This window comes from Pteronotus mesoamericanus, unplaced genomic scaffold (genome assembly GCF_021234165.1).
Source record: "Pteronotus mesoamericanus isolate MK-2021 breed Mesoamerican mustached bat unplaced genomic scaffold, CSHL_Meso_final contig_272, whole genome shotgun sequence".
NCBI classification, from domain to species: Eukaryota; Metazoa; Chordata; class Mammalia; order Chiroptera; family Mormoopidae; genus Pteronotus; species Pteronotus mesoamericanus.
In genome coordinates, this window is record NW_026555116.1 from 308857 (window position 1) to 330850 (window position 21994).

At 36.6% G+C, this 21994-nt stretch overlaps 1 protein-coding gene across 1 annotated transcript; it reads right to left on the reverse strand.

Annotated features, from left to right (window-relative positions):
* Window positions 1–13524: 13524 nt before the first annotated feature.
* On the reverse strand, window positions 13525–14475 carry LOC129071908 (olfactory receptor 4E1). The gene has a single exon (XM_054575276.1). The coding sequence runs from the start codon at window positions 14473–14475 to the stop codon at window positions 13525–13527; it is 951 nt and encodes a 316-aa protein (XP_054431251.1).
* Between the last annotated feature and the right edge of the window lie 7519 nt (window positions 14476–21994).

Below are 21994 nucleotides of genomic sequence, written 5' to 3' on the forward strand. Positions count from 1 at the left end.
TGGTCTTGGGATTGCAGATATAATTATGGCCAAATCTTTAATCAGAGAGCAAAATAAACAAAAGCATTAGGTGAAATGGCATGCAGCAGGGCAGACTTTTGCATTAAAGAGAGGGACTTGTAAACTATTACTTAAAGAAAGAAAAAAGACCAGGGTAGGACATGTAAGGATAAAGAACCCGGAAATGTTTAAAGAAGGCTTCTGATTTCACCAATAAAAGAACATAATTTGGGGCACAGGCTCATTTTCAGGAACAGGTATAGTTGAGAGAGAACCTATTTTCTTGATTTGTACTGTTCTATGGGTTATTGGCTCTGAGAAGGTATAAATCACATTTATATATTATTTAGTATAGTGGTTTCAATCTTGCTCTCAAATATATTTTTCAATGTGTTTAAGCCTTTATTTATATTGAATTAAATTTTTATACTTAGAGTAATTTATTTTGACAATATCAAGGTTGATATATATTAAGTATGTATTTTAAAATAAACCTTATCAAGGTAAAATTTAATTACATAAAATATACCAATTTTAGTTGTAAATTTTGACAAGTTTTCACAAAGGCGTATATACAACCATGTAACCACCTCCCTAATCAAGATACAAAACATTTCCAACACTCTAAAAAGTTTCTTCAGCTCTTTCTCAGCCAATCTTTCTATCCCACATGAGCCTCCAAGGACCTGATTTTTGTCACTAAAAATTAGATTTGTGTTTTCTAGAATTTCATATAAATTACATCATACGAAATGTACTTTTCTGTTCCTTTACTTTTTGCTCTGCGTGTTGTTTCTGAGGTCAATCTGCATTTTTATGGTATGAGCAGCTTGTTCCTTTTTATTGTTGAGTAACATTTTATTGCATGGCTATACCACAATTTATTTATTTATTCATATATTGATGGACATTTGGGTGGTTCCAGCTTTTCCCCCACTTTTTTTCTTTTTAAATTACAGTTGACATACAACATTATATTAGTTTCAGGTGTATAGCTCCTTATTTAGACATTTATATAACATAAAAACAAATATTAACATATTTTGATAACATAAAATGATCACCCCAGTAAATCTAGTACCCATCTGACACAATATATAGTCATTGCAATATCGTTGACTATATTTCCTATGCTGTACTTTACATCCCTGTGACTATTCTGTAAATACCAATTTGTACTTCTAAACCCCTTCACCTTTTCATCCATCCCCTCAACTCCTCTTCCATCTGGCAACTGTCAAAACGTTCTCTGTATCTGTGAGTCTGTTCCTGTTCTGCTTGTTTATTTTGGTTTCTAGATTCCACATATGAGTGAAGTCATCTGGCATTTGCCTTTCTCTGTCTGACTTATTTCACTAAGCATAATACCTGCTAGGTCCATTTATGTTGTTCCAGGGGACAAGATTTCATTCTTTTTTATGGCTAAATCATATTCCATTGTATATATGCACCATTTGTTCTTTATCCATTCATCTCTTTGATGGACACTTAGGTTGTTTCCATATCTTTGCTGTTGTAAATAATACTTCAATGAACATATGGATGTATATGTTTTATCGATTTAGTGTTTTGGGTTTCTTTGGGTAAATACCCAGAAGTGGAGCTGTTGTGTCCTTCTTTGTTTCCTGTTATGGCCTTTGTTTTAAAGTCTATTTGGTCTGGCAAAGTGTTGTTACCACAGCTTTTTTTTGGTTCCCATTTTCATGAAATATTTTTTTTCATCCACTTACTTTCAGTCTGTTTATGTCTTTTGGTTTGAAGTGATCCTTGTCAATAGCATATGTAAGGGTCATATTTTATTATCAGTCACCATATATCTTTTGATTAGAGCATTTAATCCATTTGCATTGAAATTAATTGTTGATAGATATATATTTACTGCCATTTCATTATTTATATTTTTTATGTTTTTAAAATTGATTATGCTATTAGTTGTCCCAGTTTCCCCCTTTTCCCCCCATCCACCCAGCACCCCTCTCTCCCTCCAGTGATCCTGTCTCCTTTGTTCATGTCCTTGAGTCATGCATGTAAGTTCTTTGGCAACTCCATTTCTTATACTTGCTCTTAACATCCCCTGCCTATACTGTAACTACCTATTTATACTTCTTAATCCGGTCACCTTTTCCCCCATTCCCCCAGACACCCCTCCCAAATGACCACCATCCCAATGTTCTCCGTATTTATGATTCTGTCTCTGTTCTGCTTGTTTGCTTAGTTTGTTTTTTAGATTCAACTGTTGATAGTTATGTATCTCTTGCTATTTTAATGTTCATAATTTTGATCTTCTCTTTCTTAAATAAGTCCCTTTAACATTTCACATAATAATGGCTTGGTGATGATGAACTCCTTTAGCTTTACCTTGTCTGGGAAGCACTTTATCTGCCCTTTGATTCTAAATGATAGCTTTGCTGGATAGAGTAATCTTTACTGTAGGTCCTGCTTTTCATCACTTTGAATACTTCTTGCCAGTCCCTTCTAGCCTGCAAAATTTCTTTTGAGAAATCATCTGATGGGCTTATGGGAACTCCTTTTTAGGTAATTATCTGCTTTCCTTTTGGTGCTTTTAAGGTTATCTATTTTTATTCTTTGGCATTTTATTTTTTATTTATTTAATTTTCTACATTTTATTTTTTAAATATTTTATTTTATTTTTTATTGATTTATTTCTTATTAATTAATAAATTAATTTATTAATTTATTAAATTTTTCACATACATTTGTCTCCATTTACCCATCAACACTTTCCCCTGCCCCACCCACCCCCACCTTTCCTCCTCGATCCTTCCTCACCTTGGCTTTGTCCATGTGTCCTTCATACTTGTTCCTTGATCTGACCCTTTCCCTTCCCCTCCCTGCTGCCCTCCTCCCTCCCGCTCTCCCTCCCATCCCCTTCAGTGTCTCCTTTCTTTCAATGTTGCTGGTCATAAGTTCCTTGCCTGCTTGCTTTGCTGATTATGTTCCACTTACAGGTGAGATCATATGGTATTTGTCTTTCACTCCCTGGCTTATTTCACTGAGCATAATGCTCTCCAGTTCCATCAATGCTGTAACAAAGGGTAGTAGCTCTTTCTTTCTTTCTGCTGCATGATATTCCATTGTGTAAATGTACCATAGTTTTTTGACCACTCATTTACTCATGGGCATTTATGTTGCTTCCAGCACTTGGCTATTGTAAATTGTGCTGCTATGAACATTGAAGTGCATAGGTTCTTCTGAATTGGTGTTTTGGGATTCTTAGGGTATAGTCCCAGCAGTGGAATCGCTGGGTCAAAAGGGAATTCCATTTTTAGCTTTTTGATGAACTACCAAACTGTTTTCCACAGTGGCTGCAGCAGTCTGCATTCCCGCCAGCAGTGTACTAGGGTTCCCTTTTCTCCACAACCTCGCCAGCACCCATTGTATGTTGATTTATTTAAGATGGCCATTCTGACCAGTGTACAGTGGTATCTCATTTTGGTTTTAATTTGCATTTCTCTGATGGCTAGTGATGCTGAGCATCCTTTCATATGTCTCTGGGCCCTGTGCATGTCCTCCTTGAAGATGTGTCTGTTCAGGTTCTTTGCCGGTTTTTAATTGGATTGTTTGTCTTCCTGGAGTGGAGTCATGTGAGTTCTTTATGTATTTTGGAGATCAAACCCCTGTCTGAGGTATCATTGGCAAATATATTTTCCCATACAGTTGGTTCCCTTTTAACTTTGCTGATGTTTTCTTTAGTCAAGCAGAAGCTTCTTATTTTGATGAAGTCCCTTTTGTTTATTTTTTCTTTTATGTCCTTTGTTCTTGGGGACATATTGGTGAAAATACTGCTGTGTGGGATATCTGAGAATTTCCTGCCAATGTTCTCCTGTAGGACTTTTATGGTGCCATGACTTATATTTAAGTCTTTTATCCATCTTGAGTTTATTTTGGTGTATGGTATAAGTTGGTGGTTGAGTTTCAATTTTTTTTGCATGTAACTGTCCAGCTCTCCCAATACCATTTGTTGAAGAGGCTATTTTAACTCCATTTTATGCTTCTGCACCCTTTGTTGAATATTAATTGACCATAGACACATGGGTTTATTTCTGGGCTCTCTATTCTATTCCATTGATCTATGCATCTCTTCTTATGCCAGTACCAGACTGTTTTGATTACAGTGGCCTTGTAATATAGTTTGATGTCAGGTGTTGTGATCCTTCCTACTTTGTGTTTCTTGCTCCATATAGCTGCGGCTATTCGGGGTCATTTATGGTTCCATATAAATTTTTTAAACCTTTGTTTTATGTCTGTGAAATATGCCATTGGTATTTTAAGAGGGATTGTATTGAATTTATAAATTGCTTTGGGTAGTATGGACATTTTACTATACTATAGCAAATGGGATTTTTTCCCTCATTTTTTATTCTGATATTTCATTTTTGGTGTACAAAAATGCCTTTGATTTCTGAATATTCACTTTGTATCCTGATGTTTTGCCAAATTCACTTATTAGGTTGAGTAGTTTTTTGGAGGAGTCTATGGGATTTTCCATGTATACTATCATGTCATCTGCAAACGATGATAGTTTTACTTCCTCCTTTCCAATTTGGATGTCTTTTGTTTCTTTTTCTCATCTGATTACTCTGGCTAGGAATTCCAATACTATGTTGAACAGAAGTGGTGAAAGCGTACATCCTTGTTCTTGATCTTAGTGTGAAAGCTATTAGTTTTTGCCCATTGAGTATGAGGTTGGCTGTAGATTTTTCATATATGGCCTTTATTATGTTGAGGTATGCCTCCTTTATTACCACTTTGTTGAGCGCTTTTATCATAAATGGATGCCATACCTTATCAAATCCTTTTTCCACATCTATTGATATGATCGTGTGGTTTTTGTCTTTCCTTTTGTTTATGTAGTGTATTATGTTTATTGATTTGTGAATATTGAACTATCCTTGCATCCCTGGGATGAATCCCATTTGATCAGGGTGGGTGATCTTTATAATGTATTGCTGGATGCGGTTTGCCAATATTTTGTTGAGGATTTCAGCGTCTATGTTCATCAAGGATATTGGCCTGTAGTTTTCTTTCTCTCTTGTGTTTTTATCTGGTTTTGGGATTAGGATGATGCTAGCCTCATAAAAAGAGTTTGGGAGTCTTCCCTCTTCTTGGGTTTTTTGGAATAGTCTGAGAAGGACAGAGGTTAGCTCTTATTTCAATGTTTTGTAAAATTCTCCTGTGAAACTGTCCAGTCCAGGGCTTTTTTGTGCTGGGAATTTTTTGATTACCGCTTCAATTTCCTCAGCTATTATTGGTCTGTTCAGGCTTTCTGTTTCTTCTTCATTCAGTGCTGGAAGGTCATATTTTTCTAGAAATTGTCCATTTCATCAAGGTTTTCAAATATTTTGGCATATAATTGTCCATAGTAATTTCTTAGAATCCTTTGTACTTCTGTGGTATCAGTTATTTCTCCTCTTTCATTTCTGATATTATTTATTTGGGTCCTCTCTTTTTTTCCTTGATGAGTTGCTTAAAGATGTCAATTTTGTTTACCTTTTCAAAGAACCAGCTCCTGAATTGGTTGATCCTTTGAATTGTTCTTTTAGTCTTTATGTCATTCAGTTCTGCTTTGATCTTGATTATTTCCTTTCTTCTACTCGCTCTGGTTTTGTTTGTTGTTGTTTCTCCAGCTCTTGAAGCTGGAGGGTTAAGTCATTTATTTGAAATATTTCTATCTTTTTAAGGTAGGCTTATATTGCTATGAACTTCCCTCTCAGGACTGCTTTTGCTGTGTCCCATAGGTTTTGGACTGTTGTGTGTTCATTTTCATTTGTTTCCAGAAACTTTTTGATTTCCTCTTTGATCTCATTATTGACCCATTCATTGTTTAATAGTGTACTATTTAATTTCCATGAGTTTGAATATATTTGAGTTTTTTTCCTTGAGGTTAGTTTCTAGTTTCAAGCCCTTGTGGTCTGAGAAAATTCTTGTTATGATTTCAATTTTCCTGAATTTGTTGAGGCTTGTCTTGTGTCATAGTATGTGGCCTATCTTTGAAAATGTTCCATGTGCATTTGAAAAGAATGTGTATGTTTCTTTTTGGGGATGAAAGGTTGTATAACTGTCAGTTAAGTCCATTTGATCTAGTGCATCATTCAGTTTCACAACATCTTTGTTGATGTTTTGTTTGGAAGATCTATCCATTTTTGACAGTGAGGAGTTAAAATCCCCTACTATCATTGTGTTACTGTCTATATCTTTCTTAAAGTCCTCCAAGATTTTCCATATATATTAGGGTGCTCCTATGTTGGGCGCATATATGTTTACAATGTTTATGTCTTCTTGATGGAATCTTCCTTTGAGTATTATGAAGTGTCTTTTTGGGTCTCTTTTTATGGCCTTTGTTTTGAAATCTATTTTGTCTGATATAAGTATTGCTACCCCTGCTTTTTTTTCCTGTCCATTTGCCTGGAATATTTTTTTCCATCCCTTTACTTTCAGTCTGTGTAGGTCCTTTGTTCTGAGTTGGGTCCCTTGTAGGCAGCATATGTGTGGGTCATGTTTTCGTATTCATTTAGCTATCCTATATCTTTTGATTGGGACATTTAATCCATTTACATTTAAAGTTATTATTGATAGGTACTTATTCATTCTTTTCCTCTGTACCTGTGATCCTCTGTCTCACTCTTTTTCTTCATCTTAAAGCAGTTCCCTGAGCATATTTTGCAGGGCTGATTTGGTGGAAGTGTATTCTTTCAGCCTTCTTTTGTCTGGGAAACTCCTTATTTTGCCTTCCATTTTAATTGAGAGCCTTGCTGTGTAGAGTAGTCTTGGTTGCAGGCTCTTGCTCTTCATTACTTGGAATATTTCTTACCATTCCCTTCTTGCTTGTAGTGTTTCTGTTGAGAAGTCAGCTGCCAGCCATATTGGGGCTCCCTTGTATGTTACTCCTTGTTTCTCCCTTGCTGCCTTTAGGATTCTCTGTTTGTCTTTGATATTTGCCATTTTAATGATGATGTGTCTTGGAGTGGGCCTTATTGGGTTCCTCTTGAATGGGACCCTCTGTGCTTCCTGGAGTTGTGTCACATTTTCTCTCCTCAAATTAGGGAAGTTTTCCACCATTACTTTTTCAAACAGGTTCTCTCTCCCTTGCTCCTCTTCTCCTTCTGGTATCCCTATTATATGGATGATAGTATGTTTCCAGTTGTCCTGCATTTCCCTGAATGCCTCCTCATTTTTTTGTCTTTTTTCATTTTTCTGCTCTTTCTGGGAGCTTTTTTTTTTTTTTACCTTGTCCTCTAGCTCACTGACTTGATCCTCTGCTCCATCAAGCCTGTTTTTGATTCCTTTTACTGTATTCTTCAATTCAGAAATTGTATTCTTCATTTCCTCTTGTCTCTTGTTGATAGTTTCTATGTCTTCTTTCATGCTGATATAGTTTGCAATAAGTTCCTCATAATTTCCCTGTAGTTTTTGGTAATTCTCTTTGAGCTCACTGTACTCATTGAGCTTCCTTAGAACTGTTGTTTTGAACTCAATATCTGTTAGTTTAATTACCTCTATTTCATTTAGTTCTCTTTGTGGGGATTCCTCCTTTTCCTTCGATTGGGGGGTGTTTCTTTTTCTTTCCATTATTTGTTAGACTCCTCTTTTTTGCTTCTGCTTCTTGAATTGATCTGTCTTGACTTCCTGACTCTGTGGTGCGAAATTCTCTGGTAGGAGACTGCTTCTCCACCCCCTCTTTCTGGATCTGTCTCTGATGATGCCAGCTGTTGACACCACCTGACCTTAGGCAGCCTTTAAAAGACTTCCAGGAATCTACTTCTGTGTCTGTCTCCTTCAGTTGTTAACCTAGTCACTCTGTCCTCAGCTGTCAGGGCTGGGCAGAATCCCTCCTGTGGGCAGGACTATTGTGTCTTTTCACACTGCTGCCACTCAGGGAGTAGTCTGTCTGAGCAATATGGCTGCTGCTCTATGGAGAAGTATGACAGCACAGGGGTCCCACCTGCTGCTCCCTCAGTTTTCTCCCCAATGCCTCCATCACCAGATTTTCCTCAAGGATCTCCAGACCACTGTATGGCCCAGTGAATTGTCATCGTTATCAAAGGTGGGGTTGATGTCCTGTTGTCATTCCCCTTCTCTAGGCCTTCAGGGTCTGTTGGAAACAATGCCAGAGCTGCTGATGCGGTCACAGTAGTAACAGTAGTTGCCGTTTCGAGCACAGCATGTCCAGACACAAGCAAATCCACATGTGACAGAAACACACACAAGGACAGCATACAGTACACTTCGTCTTCACCCCTCCTGTGGCACACTAAGCTAAGTGAAGATCTCAGCATCCTCCTTCGGCATTTTAATTATGATGTTTCTTGGTGTGGTCCTCTTTACATCCACCTTGTTTGGGACTCCTTGATTTTAGCCCAGTACAAATTCATATTGAATTTCTAACTTACAGAACTGTAAGAAAATAGATTTATGTTGTTTTAAGCTCCTCAGTTTGTGGTATGTTATTACAACACCAAAAGGAAATTAATTCAGATTATTTATACGGGATTTTTTTTTGTCCAATAAAGGAAGCATATGTGCCTTATGAAGAAAAAAACTACAAAGCTCTCCTGAGAGAACTTGAAAAGATAGAGATTTATACATGCCCTACACTGAAATAGAAACATTGTTAAGGATGTTGGGGAGATATTGTAAGAGTATACAGGGATATAGATGGTGATGAAAAGAAACTTGGTGTGGTGAACACACAGTATAATATGCAGATGATGTATTATAGAACTATACACCTGAGACCTATATTATTTTATTAACCAATGTCACCCTAATAAATTCAATAAAAATAATAAAAATTTAATTAAAGTATTAAAAAACATTGTTAGCATAATGGACCTTGTTAAAACAATTTATAAATTTAACATGTAAAAAATACAGACTTTTTGAGTAAGTTTTTCAATAATACTATAAAGTTTATTTGAAGAAATAAACAGGTGGAAATAGTTAAGAGGATACTTGGATTTACATGATTTTTGAGCTTTTGATCTACTGAATTAACTAGTATCACTCATTTGACTAAAATATATCAGTTTGTTGTGGAATGGGCAAGTCCGTATCAAGAAGACTGCATGACACATTGCTTAGGTAAAGAGGATGATGATATCCTGTGACCAAAGAGAGTAGGATTAGATCCTACTACACATGGTTGGAGAGCTGGCATATAAAATTAATATAATATCAACTTTAATGGGGTAATGAGGTGTTATAGAGTATACTTAATAATAAAAATATATCTGATCTTTGTTTGCTTATTCTGAAAGAAGTTTAGAATTGATTGGAGCCTTTGGGTCACTATTCTACCAAATTCTGTTAACCTGTAGAAATAATGCTTATGAGTACTCTAGAGAATTGGCTGGCAGACAATATGGACATCTGCATATACAACAGAGAATGAGTGACTTGCTAACTCTGGCAAAAAGGTAATAAACAATTGAAATGTCAGAAATTACTCAGAAGGATGAAAACCTAGTAGTTTATTAAATAAACCAGAAGATGCTTATAAAAATATCTAAATATGATTGTTTAAAAATTGATAGATAAATATAGCATGTCAATCCCTTATAGTTTTCATATCAATTCAAAGTCAAAATTAGAGTTTAATATATCCATAGTAAAATGAAGCTAAGGTATCACTTCTATATACACTTGAAAAACTTAGAAAAATGTTATGTAATTATGCCTTTACTTCTGGACTTTTATACACACAGGTTTTTGTGCCCATCAGTATCTTTTATGTAGAAATAAATGACTAATACCTTATTTGTTTATTTGTACTATGGCAATATTAGTTACTCTATTTCATAGAAGATGGTTGTAGCCAGAGGACTTTACATAACTATTGAATACAATGTTGTGGAACAGATTTCTATATGGATAATGATCCCTGTCCTTTAAAGTAAGTCAACCACAGAACCAAGAGTCAAGATATTTTCATTTTTTTCTTCTTCTAATTACTCAGTGAGTAGCTAAGCATATTTTATCTTTCCCCTGAGCCTAAAAAGCTTTTTCTGTGAAATGGAGAATGAATGTTTTATTTTATCTCCCCAGAGAGCTGTGAAGACTAATAGAATTGGAAATGGGTTGTATTAGAAAGTTGCTTGCAACTATGGAAAACAAACAAGCACGATGTTGTTGTTCTATGATAGTTTAACCAGCTACCACCAAGAGGACTGCCACAAAGCATTGTCTTATCTATCACATGTGTGACTCTGCATGGCTGATTCCCGAACAAGGCGGTTCTATTTGGGTTCTTCAATAGGCTATATCTCCTTATTGACTGCCATTGCCTCTAATAAAATTATTTCATACAAATTCTCTAATTCAGTTCAGCATTCCACCAAGTCCCAATGGGTGTAGTTTTATTCTATACAAAGAGTTATCTTTGAGAAAGAGACCACTCCATTAATTTGTAGATTTGTCTGTTGGAAGGTAACTTGTGCTACCAAGAAACCCTCAAGGATGCCTTTATAACCATGCCTCTATATAACTGAAATGGTTTGCATGGCATGAATTTCCTTCCTAACACATTCCCTGACAAAAATACCATAAACAAATGAGATGGGCCTTATGAATCACAGGTTTATTAATCACAGACTTATTGTTAACACCTTCACTAAATGCCAAGGACATCCCAGCTGCATTTAAGCATGCCATTCTCTCTGATGGAGTCAGAGTGAATGGTTGGGTCCCTATATGCCATGTTTTTTGTATATGGTATGTGAAACACTGCTGCCTGGACTAGACTTCTCATATCTCATATTATCCCACTCTACTTAGCACTCTTAGAGCACTTATCACAATGTTACAATGCGTGTCGGTACAACTAGATTCAAGGTGCTGGATTATAAACTATATTTTATTCAATGTAGTATTTTCTCCCAGAAATTAATACAAGATTGGGTGACTATTAAGTGTTTAGTAATAAATGTTTAGTTGGATGACTTCTCTACATAATAACTGGAATATTTTCATTAAAACAAACATTATGTCATGGCTTTTCTGTACTTAAGCCATTCTGGTGGTTTCCAGCTGTCCTGAAAGAGATTCTAAACTCCTTGAGAGGACAGGATAGTATATTTGTACCTCTCCAGCATCATCTTTCTCTATTCTTTGCCTCACAGTCTAAGCTGTAACCACATTGGTCTTCAACTTCTTGAACTAAGCCAAGGTCTTTCACAGCATAGGTCTTCACACCTGCCATTTCCTTTGCCTAGAATGTTCACCACCTCCCTTTTCTTATGGTTGGCTCCTTTTCATCTTTCAGATCTTAGTTTAAGTGTCATTTCCCCAGAGAGGCTCTTCTAGACCACTCCTTGTAAAGACAGCTCTTTAACTCTCTAACAGCATCCTACTGTCTTCTTTCACAGCATTTGTCACCATCTGTAATTAAAATTTATTTATATTTTTGTTTTCTATTTTTACTAGACTCTAAACTACATGAAGAAGGAACTATATGTATGTTTTATTTATTACTATAAACCCTAGTACTTACCACATAATAGGTGATCAGTAAATATTTGTCAAATAAATGAATAATAAGACATCCTGATTTCATTGCTCTGAAAGCAGACTTTTTGTGGACACTTGAGGATACCAATAATTTCAGTGGTTCAAAATCTTTTTTCTAAGTCACCAAAGTCATATGCAGCTTACTTTGTCTGATTCATCAGTGTTTGCTAGGCTGTTTGGGAAAGCTTCTGAATGAATGATGTAGGCAAGTGCTGCCTAGAAATCTGAAGGTTTGTTTAGACTTTAGTTATTGCCCTAAGACAAAAGCAGGGAGAGGCAGCATGATATAATGAAAGTAGCATATGTTTGTATTGATAAACTTAGACTAACATCCTGCTTCTACCATTTCCTACCTTGTGACCTTGAGCATGCTATTAGCTTCTTCTGAGCTGTGATTTCTTCATGTGTAAATAAGTATAATACCTACCTTGCAGGGTAGGTGTGAGAATTAAGTAAATGCAAAGTACCTAGAACAATTTCCAGCATATGAAAAACATTAAAAATCATAGTTATTGATATGATTGTCAAATATTGGGCCGGGAGATAATTTTACAAATCATACACAGTCATGTGTCATTTAACAATGGGGATATGTTCAAAAAATTCATTGTTAGGTGATTTAATCAGGCAAACATCACAGAGTGCACTTACACAAAGATAGATTGTATAGCTTCCTTATACATTTCGGCTCTATGGTCTAGCCTATTGCTCCTAGGCTACAAACTTGTACAGCAAGTTATTGTAATGAATACTATAAGCACAAATGGTAAGTATTTTTGCATCTAAACATATCTAAACATGGAGAAGGTACAGTAAAATATGGTTAAAAAGATAAAAAGTGGTATATCTGTATAAGGCACTTAACCACGAACGGAGCTTACAGGACTAGAAGTTTTTCTGGATGAGACAATAAGTGAGTGGTGTGTGAATTTGAAGGCCTAGGACATTGCTGCATACTACTATAGACTTTATAAACACTGTCCCATAAGCCTCCCCTGCTTCCTTCTAAAAGGGTCTGAAATAGAACATTAAAGTTGTCAATGCTGCTCCATGAACAGGGATGTGGGCTGGATTGGAAATACTGAGGAGAAACTGTTTGGATAAAACATAGATCACCATAATATTAGTCTCTGTCAGGAGAGTGAAAGGTGACCTGAGGATCACTAGAGCAAAGAAGTTAAGATGAAAATATAAAGGAACACAGGGACTGGCATTACAATGTGATTTTGACTATTACAGGTTCATGCAGTGGTCATATTAAGCAACTTTGTGGTATTCACAAAAAAAGAGGGTGTTTAACATGGAGATGTAGAACTGAGGATTCAATAATTTGATTCTCTAAATTTGTTTTTGGTTCCTTTGACCCTATCTGGCACAAAGGGCTCTTTCTGGCATTGAATTGATGAAAGAAATAAAACTAATATATTCTTTACCTGATTACAACCTAAAAATATTTCCAAGGTCTGCGTAAGGCTGGCTTCACACTACCACAGAAAGCCTTTATACTAAGGTGGCAGTGATACTCAATACTTGTTCAGGTAGCTCCTGTGGACCTGTGTCTTGTACAGGACCTTAGATCCTCAATGAAGAATCCACAGCAATGTACCCTGAAGACCATCAGGCTAGCTCTGGGAGGCCGTAGCGTCCTCTGAATATGCAGCACTCAGGGACAGTGCTGAAACAGGTCAGTGGCCAACTGATTGTGATGTAATTTGTGCACTCAAAAGTGAGGTGCTGTGTGTGAGAGGGAATCTATTACCAAACCTCATAGTATTGCTTCCATCACACACACAAAAATTTTCCCAGAATCACATACCTTCCATTTCTTAGAGGAAATTCAGCTCCATTTTAATCTTATGGGATCACTGTCATATATGCAGTCCGTCATTGACCCAAATGTTTGTATGTGGCACATGACTGTAGTCTGATGAATATGGTATGTAACTTAGTAAGACATTTCTTTGATCTGGAGCACAAAGCATATTAAGGGCATAGGCATTATTGTTTTGTTTCTTTTCTCTCCTTCCTACACATTAACTTGTTCAAGGCATTCTTCATGTCTTTATTCCTTAGGGTATAGATGATGGGATTCAGAAGGGGGGTGACAGCACTGAAAAACATAGACAACACCTTGTCCTCTGGGAGGCTGATGGATGGACGAGAATAAATGAAGATGCAATGTCCCAGGAAGAGTGTGACTACGGTGAGGTGGGCTGCACAGGTAAATAGGGCTTTCCACTTGCCCTTGTAGATTTGCTCTTTCACACTCACCAGGATGACTGTGTAGGACACCACTAGAACCCCAAAACAGACCATGGAAATAAGCCCACTGTTGGAGATGATGAGAATCTCAATGATGTGGGTATCAGTGCAAGCCAGTTTGACCACCTGAGGTACATCACAGAAGAAGTTGTCAATCTCATTAGGACCACAGTAGGGCAGCTTGACGGTGAGGGAAGTCAGGGCTATGGAGTGAATGGTCCCCCCTGTCCAGAGGGTTGCTGCAAGCAGCACACATACTTTCCAGTTTATAACTGTCATGTATTGCAGGGGTTTGCAAATGGCCACATAGCGATCATAGGCCATGACAGTGAGGAGAAAGATCTCTGTACAGGCAAATAGGTGCAGGAAGAACATCTGAGTTACACAGGCACCAAAGGAGATGAGCCTCTCCTCTGACCAGGTATCTATCAGCATCTTGGGGACAGTGACCGTGGAGTGGCACACATCAATAAAGGACAGGTTGCTGAGGAAGAAATACATGGGGGTATGGAGCTGGTAGTCATAGATAATAGTTATGACAATGAGGATGTTCCCAATCAGTGTCAGGGTATAAAGAATGAGGAACATGACAAACACAGCCACCTTCACCTTCTGATTTACAGATAAACCTTGAAGCTGAAAATATGTCACTAAAGTAGTTTGATTGAGTGGGCCAGCCTCTTCCATTTTCTTTGTGGGACACTCCTGTCAAGAATTAGGAAAAAAAAAAAGATCTGAATCAATTATTTGGTCACTTAATTTCTTCTGTGCCCATGACTTTCCTCTGCATCTAGAATTTATGGTAAAATATCTTATTTTAAAATCTCCATTCAACATTTTAAATCATGCTGGACATAGAGTAAGTGCTAAATGCACATTTTTTTTGAATAACAGAATAGAGAATCTTGATTCACATAGATATGAAACAACCTTGGATAGGAAGAGATGAAACAAGTTATTTTTCCTTTATTGTGGTAAGATATCAGTGCTTAGATTTAGGTTATAAATTTTTACAGGTGAAGAAATTAAAATGATCTTTACTCCTAGTAAGTAATTTGTCCAATGTCACATAAATCCTGGCTTTGAACACAATTTTCTTGGCAGTCCTGTTGACTGCATTTTGTACTATTCCAAATTACTTGCTACCCTCTTGGTTCTGTCATGATACCCTGAGTAATTTCAGTGACCAGGTTTTCAGAAGACAGAAGCTTTTCACCAAGCTACTGGACAACTGACAATGTGGCTGGGCATTTTTTAAAACAATTACTTGGAGGAACTCGGATAAAACCCTGGAAACCTTGGGAAGTCTGGAGAGGGTGAGGGAAGCTTGCTTCTCCTCCACTCCCCACATGGGGGTTGACTTGCTCATTCTTAAGCTGGAGGTCAAGGTTAAAGCCTAATAGGATCAGTCTCTTGATCAAGACAGTGATGCTATTAGACCTGAACCTTGACCTCCAGCTTAAGAAAAGTCTAGTTCTGTTGTCTGGCCACAAGTAAAACAAAAGTAGTTGTTTTATTTTCTTTTAAATTAGCCTAACTTTGACCCGAGTCCCATTATTTTTAATAAGAAATGCATATATTATATAGATCACAAGACCTTAGCCCTTAAAGGGACTTGAGAGTTTACCTATTCTGTTTTTTTTTTTTTAATTTTACAAACAGAGAAAATGAGTCACAGAGAGGTAAAGTGACTGGCCCAAGTTCACAGAGAATTGGAGTAACAGCTGGGTCTAAAGCTCATGTCTCCTAATTCCTAGTTGAGGCTTTACCACCACTCTGACCTGCCTTTTGGTTGTGATAGGCATAATTGGGGCATTAAGTAGAATGGGCCTGTGACCTCCCACTTTCTTTCCTAGATGTTCTGGGCCAGCTTGGGTGGGCATCTGCGGGGAGCCTCTCTTGTTTAGCTTGCCTCCTTCATGCTGCTGCCTTCATGTGTGGTCTTTCAGGGGTGGCCCACTTAAGCAGGCGCCTCTCTTGGTTCCTTGGGCCCTATCATCTGATGCTACCATCTTCCCATGATTGATCACGTTTTATGTTTTATATCTTCTCTTGAGATATACATATCAACTCTGCATAAAAATAAATCAAATCCACATTGCTTATGAAAAAAGATTAAACACTTTTCTCTTCTGCTCCTAGTTCTCCCTTTCTTGTCAAATATTCCCTATATCTCATCATGCTGAACTTCTGTGGACAATGGCTGTTGTTACCCATACCAGAGGAAAGACTAATGGTAGTGTAATATCAGGGAACTACAAAAGGAGATCTTGACAGAGAAGAAATTTTAGGGGCAGGAGAACTGTTTTAGTTAACAAATTAAACTCATAGTGTCTAGTGTTTAGATTCATATTTACAGTAACACTTAATGTAGCCATGGATTAATTTTATTATTTAGAAATTTTTCTTAGTGCATCCACTTAAAGCTGTTGCTCCAAAAAACAGTTTTAAGTATTTAATGATTTATATCTGTTATCTTTGTAATTTGTTAAGTTCTAATAAGAATGATTACAAAATTGAAAGCTGAAAAACTGACCAAGAATGGAGCCATGGATTTATTTTAAATTCAATATGAGAAATTCTACTTGCACAGATAGGAAAGGGTATGAAGAGTGAGAGGTAGGTCAAATGAAGATTTTTATTCTATCATCTTAATTTATTTTTCTATTTCTGTGGAGCCACAGAAAAAGTGCTTTGAAAAATGGAGATGTGTCCAACTGCAGTAGAAATTTGATGTTAGTTTATATCAAGAATATGGTGCACAGAAAGAAAACCTAGTGTCTATTGCCTATATGTCAGAAAATGAGGGGAAAACAGGAGCAAAAACAAAATAAAACTAAAATGTCTTTAAAACTCACTGTGGGTTGTTCCTGATGCTCCAGCACCTCCAAAGGAAAGTAAACTGTCACAGTCTTGTAGCTTCAATATCGAGTATTTTTTTTTTCCAGTAGAACTAACAATTTATTTGAAGTTGGACAAATCAAATTACCCAATTTACCTTGATTTTTCTATAAAGAAGTTCAAAGTCCTTGAAGTTTCTTTTGGTCTTGTTCACAATTTTTGGTAATAAGTCATTGTAGCTATATTTGGTGATATTTTACCAGAGATACTTCAGAATTTCTGCAAAAGTCACACCTTTGTACCTATATTATTGTCACATTTTTTCAATATGTAGAATATATAACCCTCCACTAAGCTTTTCTACAATTAGTTTCCAGTGAATTGAAAATGTGATGAGTAGAAAGGATTAAAAATGCCACTACCAGCCACTTATGCAGGCCATGCTAGTTTGCCAGGATACTTCAAATGCTGAACTTCAACAAATTGTTTAGGACCAATGCAGCTGCAGCACTGGTGTTTTTCTACCAAATTATATAGCCTTTGTGTCCTTGGGAACTTTCAAGCAATGACATCAGCTTGCTCTAGTAACTAGTTAGAAAAAGTAAATTCTATGGGGACTGAAGTGATAGAGTTTGCAAATATCACTACGGGAATGTAATAAAAAAGCAAGACTTAGACATCGAAATCTTCAGGATATGTTTATATATGATTAGATGAGTTACAGTTTAGTGATTGTTGACTATGTACTAAGTATTAGGTAAGGGACTTTCATGTTTTTTTATTTAAATTCATATAAGAACACAGAGATGAAAGAAGTATAATGGAGTTAAGATATTAATCAGTTTCCTGCCAGAGAGGTCAAATGTTTGGATTTCAGAGTTAGATTATCTGAGTGGGAATTTGAGTGTCTTAGATGTATAAATTTAAACAACTTAATTAACCTCTTTGGGCCTCTTAAAGGATATGAATAAAAATGGTAAAAAGTTTTAGAACCCTTTGCAAAGCATGTGGCACTTAGTAAAGTGTTAACTACATTAATATAATTTTGTAATATGCAGTCCAAACAAATAAACAAACAAACAAAAAACAAACAAAAAAGCCACCATCAACTATCAGCTGACTTTTTTGGTATCACTTATTCATTATTTTGGATAACAGAGAAAAATTAGAACCTCATGCTTTAATTCCCCATTTACTTTCTCTGTTTAGTTATATGAGATTGGTGATTTAAGTCGGTGAAAGAACTCAAAGAAGAGAGCTGAAGGTTATACTTCGAGTTTGAATTTCAAGATCAAATGGTTCTGTGGAAAGGTTAGGATATTCTAAACAGAGGGTATAGAGCTAGAAACAAGTCTCATAGCTGATTCTTCTCCATGCGACAGTGTGTAGACTAGAAGATGGTAATAGATAAAAAGTATCAGAAGTTACCAAAAGTTCTTACTCCCAAGTACTTTGCTCTAGGTTCCTTTTCCTTTAGTTTTCTTTTTGGTTTTACTGTCATTGATTAGAGGCCAGATTTGACTGCACTGAGAAACTTGGAGCTTCCAGAACTTACAGATATTGTTACTTGTATTGTATTATTACTTTGGCAATCAGGGAACACATTAGGAATAGGAAGAGAGATATGCTGGCCATACTAATTCTCTCTACACTCGGAATTGAGATACTTTATCATAGGCATATTATACCAACGGCAATATAGAAAATGATGGCAGTAAATTCTCAGACATTTCTTGTAGCAATATTTTACCTTATATATGTCCTCAGGCAAGGGAAGCAAAAGGAAAAAATAAACAAATGGGTCTACATCAGACTAAAAAGTTTTTGCACAGCAAAAGAAATCATCATCTCATACTCAATGGGCAAAAACTAAAATCTTTCCCGCTAAGATTGGTAACACGACAAGGATGTCCGCTTTCACTACCTCTATTCAATATAATATTGGAAGTCCTAGCCACAGCGGTCAGACAAGAAAAATAAATAAAAGGTATCCAAATAGGAAAGGAGGAAGTAAAACTATCATTGTTTGCAGATGACACGATAGTGTACATAGAAAACCCTCTAGACTCCGTCAAAAAACTGCTCAACCTAATAACTGCATTTGGCAAAACAGCGGGATAAAAAGTCAATATTCAGAAGTCAAAGGCATTTTTGTACACCAGCAATGAAATAGAAGAAGAAATCAGAAAAAAAAACCCAATTCAATATAGCAACAAGAAAAATAAAGTACCTAAGAATAAATTTAACTAAAGAGGTAAAAGACCTGTACACAGAAAACTATACAACATTGAAGAAAGAAATTAAGGAAGGCACACATACGTGAAAGCATATACCATGCTCACGGACTGGAAGAATTAATATCATCAAAATGACCATACTACCCAAAGCAATTTATAGATTCAATGCAATCTCTATTAAGATACCAATGACGTATTTCACAGAAATAGAACAGACATTTCAAAAATTTATATGGAACCATAAATGACCCCGAATAACCACAGCAATTTTGAGAAAGAAAAACAAAGTAGGAGGGATCACAATACTGGGCATCAAACTATATTACAAAGGCACTATACTCAAAACAATCTGGTACTGGCACAAGAACAGACCCATAGACCAGTGGAACAGAATAGAAAGCCCAGAAATCAGCCCAGGTCTCTATGGGCATCTAATATTTGACAAAAGAGGCAGAAGCATAAAGTGGAGTAATAATATCCTCTTCAACAAATGGTGTTGGGAGAGCTGGATGGCTACATGCAAAAAATTGAAATTGGATCATCAGCTGACACCATACACAAAAATAAACTCAGGATGGATAAAAGACTTAAATATAAGTCGCAACACCATAAAAGTCCTAGAGGAGAACATTGGCAGGAAACTCTCAGATATCTCATGCAGCAATTTTTTCACTGATACGTCTCCTAAAGCAAGGGACATAAAGGAAAGAATAAACAAGTGGGACCTCATCAAAATAAGAAGCTTCTGCACGGCTAAAGAACACATCAGCAAAATGAAAAGGGAGCTAACTATATGGGAAAATATATTTGCTAATGATACATCAGATAGAGGTTTGATTTCCAAGATATATGAAGAACTCACTCAACTCCACTCCAAGAAGACAAACGATCCAATCGAAAAATTAGCAAAGGACCTGGCCAGGCACTTTTCCACGGAGGAGATACAGAGGGCCCAGAGACATTTGAAAGGATGCTCAGCATCACTAGCCATCAGAGAAATGCAGATCAAAACCACAATGAGATACCACCTCACACCGGTCATAATGGCCATCATAAACAGTACAACAAACAACAGGTGCTGGCCAGGCTGTGGAGAAAAGTAAACACTAGTCCACTGTTGGTGGGAATGCAGACTGGTGCAGCCACTGTGGAAAGCAGTGTGGAATTTCCTCCAAAAGCTGAAAATGGAACTGCCTTTTGATCCAGTGATTCCTCTGCTGGGACTGTACCCTATGAATCCCAAAACGCCAATTCAAAAGAACTTATCTACCCCAATGTTCATAGCAGCACAATTTACAATAGCCAAGTGTTGGAAGCAACCTAAATGCTCATCAGGAGATGATTGGATCAAAAAATTATGGTACACTTACACAATGGAATACTACTCAGCAGAAAGAAAAGAAAGAACTACTACACTTCGCGACAGCATGGATGGAACTGGAGAGCATTATGCTAAGCGAAATAAGCCAGGGGTCGAAAGACAAATATCATATGATCTCACTTACAAGCGGAACCTAACCAACAATACAAAGATGCAAGGAAAAGAAGACCTGCAACACTGAAAGAAAAAAGAAACCAATAGAGACAAGAGAGAAGGAGGGAGAGGTGGGAGGGGGAAAAGGAAGGGAAGGGGAAAGTCAAGGAACATATAGCAAGGACTCATGGACAAAGCCAAAGTGGGGAAGGATTGAGGGTGGGAGAGGGGAGAGGGGGGCAGAGGACAGTGGTGGGGGGAAGGTGGAGACAAATGTATTTGAAAAAATAATTAATTAATTAATTAAAAAAAACATAAATATTGATTAATGAATAACCAAAAAAAAATTTAAAGGAAGAAAACAAAGGTAGAAGACTCAAATAAATAATAAAATCAGAAGTGAAAGTGGAGAAATTACAACTGATGTCACAGAAATACTAAGGATTGTCAGACATTACTACAAACAACTACGTGCCAAGAAGTGGGACAACCTGGGTGAAATGGATACATTTCTAGACAGAAAATCATCCTGAACTGAATGAAGGAGAAGCAGAAAGCTTGAATACAGAGCTAGTGAAATTGAAGCTGTAACATAAAAACTCCTGGCTCACAAAAGCCTGGTACTGGATGGCTTCACAGACACACTTTATCAATCATATAGGGAAGAGCTGACTCCTATCCTGCTCAAACTATTTCAGAAAATTCAAAAAGTGGGAAGATTCCCAAGCTCTTTTTATGAAGTCAGTCTTATCATAATTCCAAAACCAGGTAAAGACACAACAAAGAAAGAAAACTACAGGCCATATTGCTGATGAATATAGATGCTAAAATCCTCTACAAAACATTGGGAAATGGCATTAAGCAATGGATTAAAACGATCATACACAATGATCAAGTGGGATTCATCCCAAGGATGCAAGGCTGTTACAATATTTGCAAGTCAATAAGTGTAATCCATCTCATAAATAAAATACAAAATTCAAATGATTATATTAATAGGTGCTGGAAAATCATTTGATAAGGTACAGCACCCATTTATGAAAAAAACACTCAGTAAAGTGGGAGTAGAGGGAGCATACCTCAACACAATAAAGGTCGTATACAAGAAACCTACAGCCAACTTCATACTCAATGGGTAAATACTAAGAGCTTTCCCTCTAAGATCAGGAGCAACACAACGGTTTCCACTTTCACTGCTTCTATTCAACATAATATTGGAACTTCTAGCCACAGCAATCAGACAAGATAAAGAAATAAAAGGCGTTCAAATTAGAAAGGAGGAAGTAAAACTGTCATTGTTTGTAGATGACATGATAGTGTACATAGAAAACCCTGTAGGCTCCACCAGAATACTGCTCATCCTAATAAGTGAATTTGGCAAAACAGTAGGATACAAAGTCAATATTCAGAAATCAAAGGCATTTTTGTACACCAACAATGAAATATCAGAAACAGAAACTAGGAAAAAAAATCTCATTTACTATAGCAACAAGAAAAATAAAGTACCCAGGAATAAACTTAACCAAGGCAGTAAAAGACCTGTACTTGGAAAACTATAGAACACTGAGAAAGGACATTAAGGAAGACACAAATAAATGGAAGCATATACCATGTTCATAGATTGGAAGAATCAATATCTTTAAAATGTCCATAC